At 30.0% G+C, this 2,377-nt stretch overlaps 1 protein-coding gene across 1 annotated transcript in view; it reads right to left on the minus strand.

Moving 5' to 3' along the window:
- Positions 1-101: 101 nt before the first annotated feature.
- LOC105623701 (programmed cell death 6-interacting protein) overlaps positions 102-2,377 on the minus strand; it is a 7,913-nt gene continuing 5,637 nt past the window's right edge. Inside the window, exons 13-15 of the mRNA XM_012205083.1 lie at positions 1,785-1,929; positions 1,535-1,723; positions 102-487 (exon numbers count right to left, since the gene is read on the minus strand). Of these exons, the coding sequence (XP_012060473.1) occupies positions 381-487; positions 1,535-1,723; positions 1,785-1,929 (441 nt within the window). The 3' untranslated portion in view covers positions 102-380. The remainder of the gene's footprint in view (positions 488-1,534; positions 1,724-1,784; positions 1,930-2,377) is intronic.

Consider the following 2,377-nt stretch of genomic DNA (forward strand, 5'->3'; position numbering starts at 1 on the left):
TGTACGTATGTAAAACCATTTAAAGTTGTATTGTCGCTGATTGACGCATTGAAACTTTTTTCTAGGCTATCTAGAGGTGGAAATAATTTCTATAAGTTCACTTTATTTTACAAAATATATTTATAAATTGATAATAAGCCCTCTACAAAACTGATAAAGCGACGCTTAAAGCTTAACAAATTTCAACGATCAATCTGTTGAATAAAGGATTCGATGCCGATGAAACGTGCAACAATTGTAAACGTAAACTCCCTTGGATTACACGTAACATCATCATCCAATGTTAATTGCAGATTTTTCTAGAATTTATATATAAAAATGCGTGATATACGATTATACTTTAAATCGCAGGAGATGCCAGTACTCCTTGCTTATGTAGTTCACCATGGATTTTGTCCATGTGGTGGCTGAGTACCGCTGTAACGTGGTAACGTAGCGTAACCTCCATACGGAGCTTGAGGCATACTCTGGTACGGATTATATCCAGCTAAAAATTGACAAATCTAACATGCGCTTTTTGCTATAATGTACACGGCGTCATTAATGTCTAGGCATCTGAATTTGCAGGAGTCGAGGCATATTCAAGACTCATTCCTTTCTATTCATGCATTATGACTAATGATTATTCGAAAATGTAACATAAATTTAAAATTGAATTAAATTGAACTAAATTAAACTAAATTAAACATTAACTAAACTTAATAATTTATAAATAATTTAATAATTTATAAATAAAATCATCATTACTTTTAAAATCAATCATTTTTAGACACAATTTTCTGGTGAAAATTTTTCTCAGAATTTTTCAAACTTTCTGTATGATTTTATAACTTTTTCACATTTTTTATACAAATTGGAACTTTTTCAGAAATACTTAAAAAAGCTCTGATTTATACCTTTTCTTAGAATTTTTCATATATATAATGTTAATAAAATATTCTAAGATTTCTAAAATTTGTTCTATAAGTATAATATTTCTGAATGTTATAAAATCTAAAAGTTAAAAAATTTTTTTTAATTATGAAATGAGAAATCTCAGAATATTTCATAACATGTATGAAAAATTCTAAGAGAAGATATAAACTTTTCGAATATTTCTGAGTATTTCTATTTCAATTTTCATATAAAAGTTAAAGAAAAATTGTCATCAGAAAACATTTTGCAATTCTTTCTTACAAAAGAACAATACGAAAAATGTAATGTGATCTTAAAATTGAATTAAATTAAACTGAACATAAACTAATAAGCTAACTAATAAAAGCTTACTAATTTATTAATACAATATAATTAAATTAATATAATTATATCAATTAGCGATTTTATTTTAAATTATTAAGTTTAGTTTATGTTTAGTTTAATTTAGTTCAATTTTAAGTTTATGTTACATTTTTCGAATAATCATTAATCATAATACATGAATATTTAGAAAGGAACACGCGTCTTAAATATGTCTCGAATACTCCTGCATTCAGATGCCTAGGCATTAATAACGCTGTACTTATAAAGATAGAACTTATGAGATCCCCAAGAATACCTTGCGTAGGATATGGCATTGTAGCATATGGATTGTACGCCGTCGGCATCGGTGGAGGAACGTACGCAGGATACGGTGTTGCTGGCGTAGCACCATAAGGTATAGGCATACCACCTTGATGTTGGATTGGATAAGGTAGCTGCGGCGATGATGCGGCGACTTCTGGTGTTGGATTTATGCCGGAAGGACCTATAGATAAATGGTTGAGATTTACTCATGTTAAAGCTAATTAACAATAATCGATCCGTACCACTGCTGTGATGAGATGGAATGTTCGGTGTAGCAGCAGGACCGGTCTGGCTTAGGTTCGTGGTTAAATCTTTCAAGAGTTCCTCTTTTTCGGTTTTCCGAGCAAAACAGAAGTCGGATATCTTATTTTGGAAAACCACGAGTAGCTATCGAAAGAGAGATATATTAGATGATGTAGCATTCAAGTAAATAGAAAGCCATAGTAATAACAATAATGATAATAATAATAGTATTAACTCTTACAAGACCGTTATGAGCAGAAAAACACAACCTATAGAAATCAATGCTTTAAATGTCTAGTTGGATCTTAAGTGTTATATAATTCTGTGTGAATTTATATACTATGTATGTATGTTTTTTAAAAATGCGTACCGAAATGATGTTTCGATCGAAACGCAAGCTCTACTAAACTACCGCAGTAATATCACGAGTTAAATTGACAAATATATATATATATATGTGTGTATATATTATATATATATATATCTCTTAGAATGATCTTAAATAATAGTAGTAGTAGTAGTAGTAATAGTGGTAGTGGTAGTGGTAGTGGTAGTAGTAGTGGTAGTAGTAGTAGTAGTGGTAGTGGTAGTG

Source organism: Atta cephalotes (assembly GCF_000143395.1).
Source record: "Atta cephalotes unplaced genomic scaffold scaffold00063, whole genome shotgun sequence".
Lineage (NCBI taxonomy): Eukaryota > Metazoa > Arthropoda > Insecta > Hymenoptera > Formicidae > Atta > Atta cephalotes.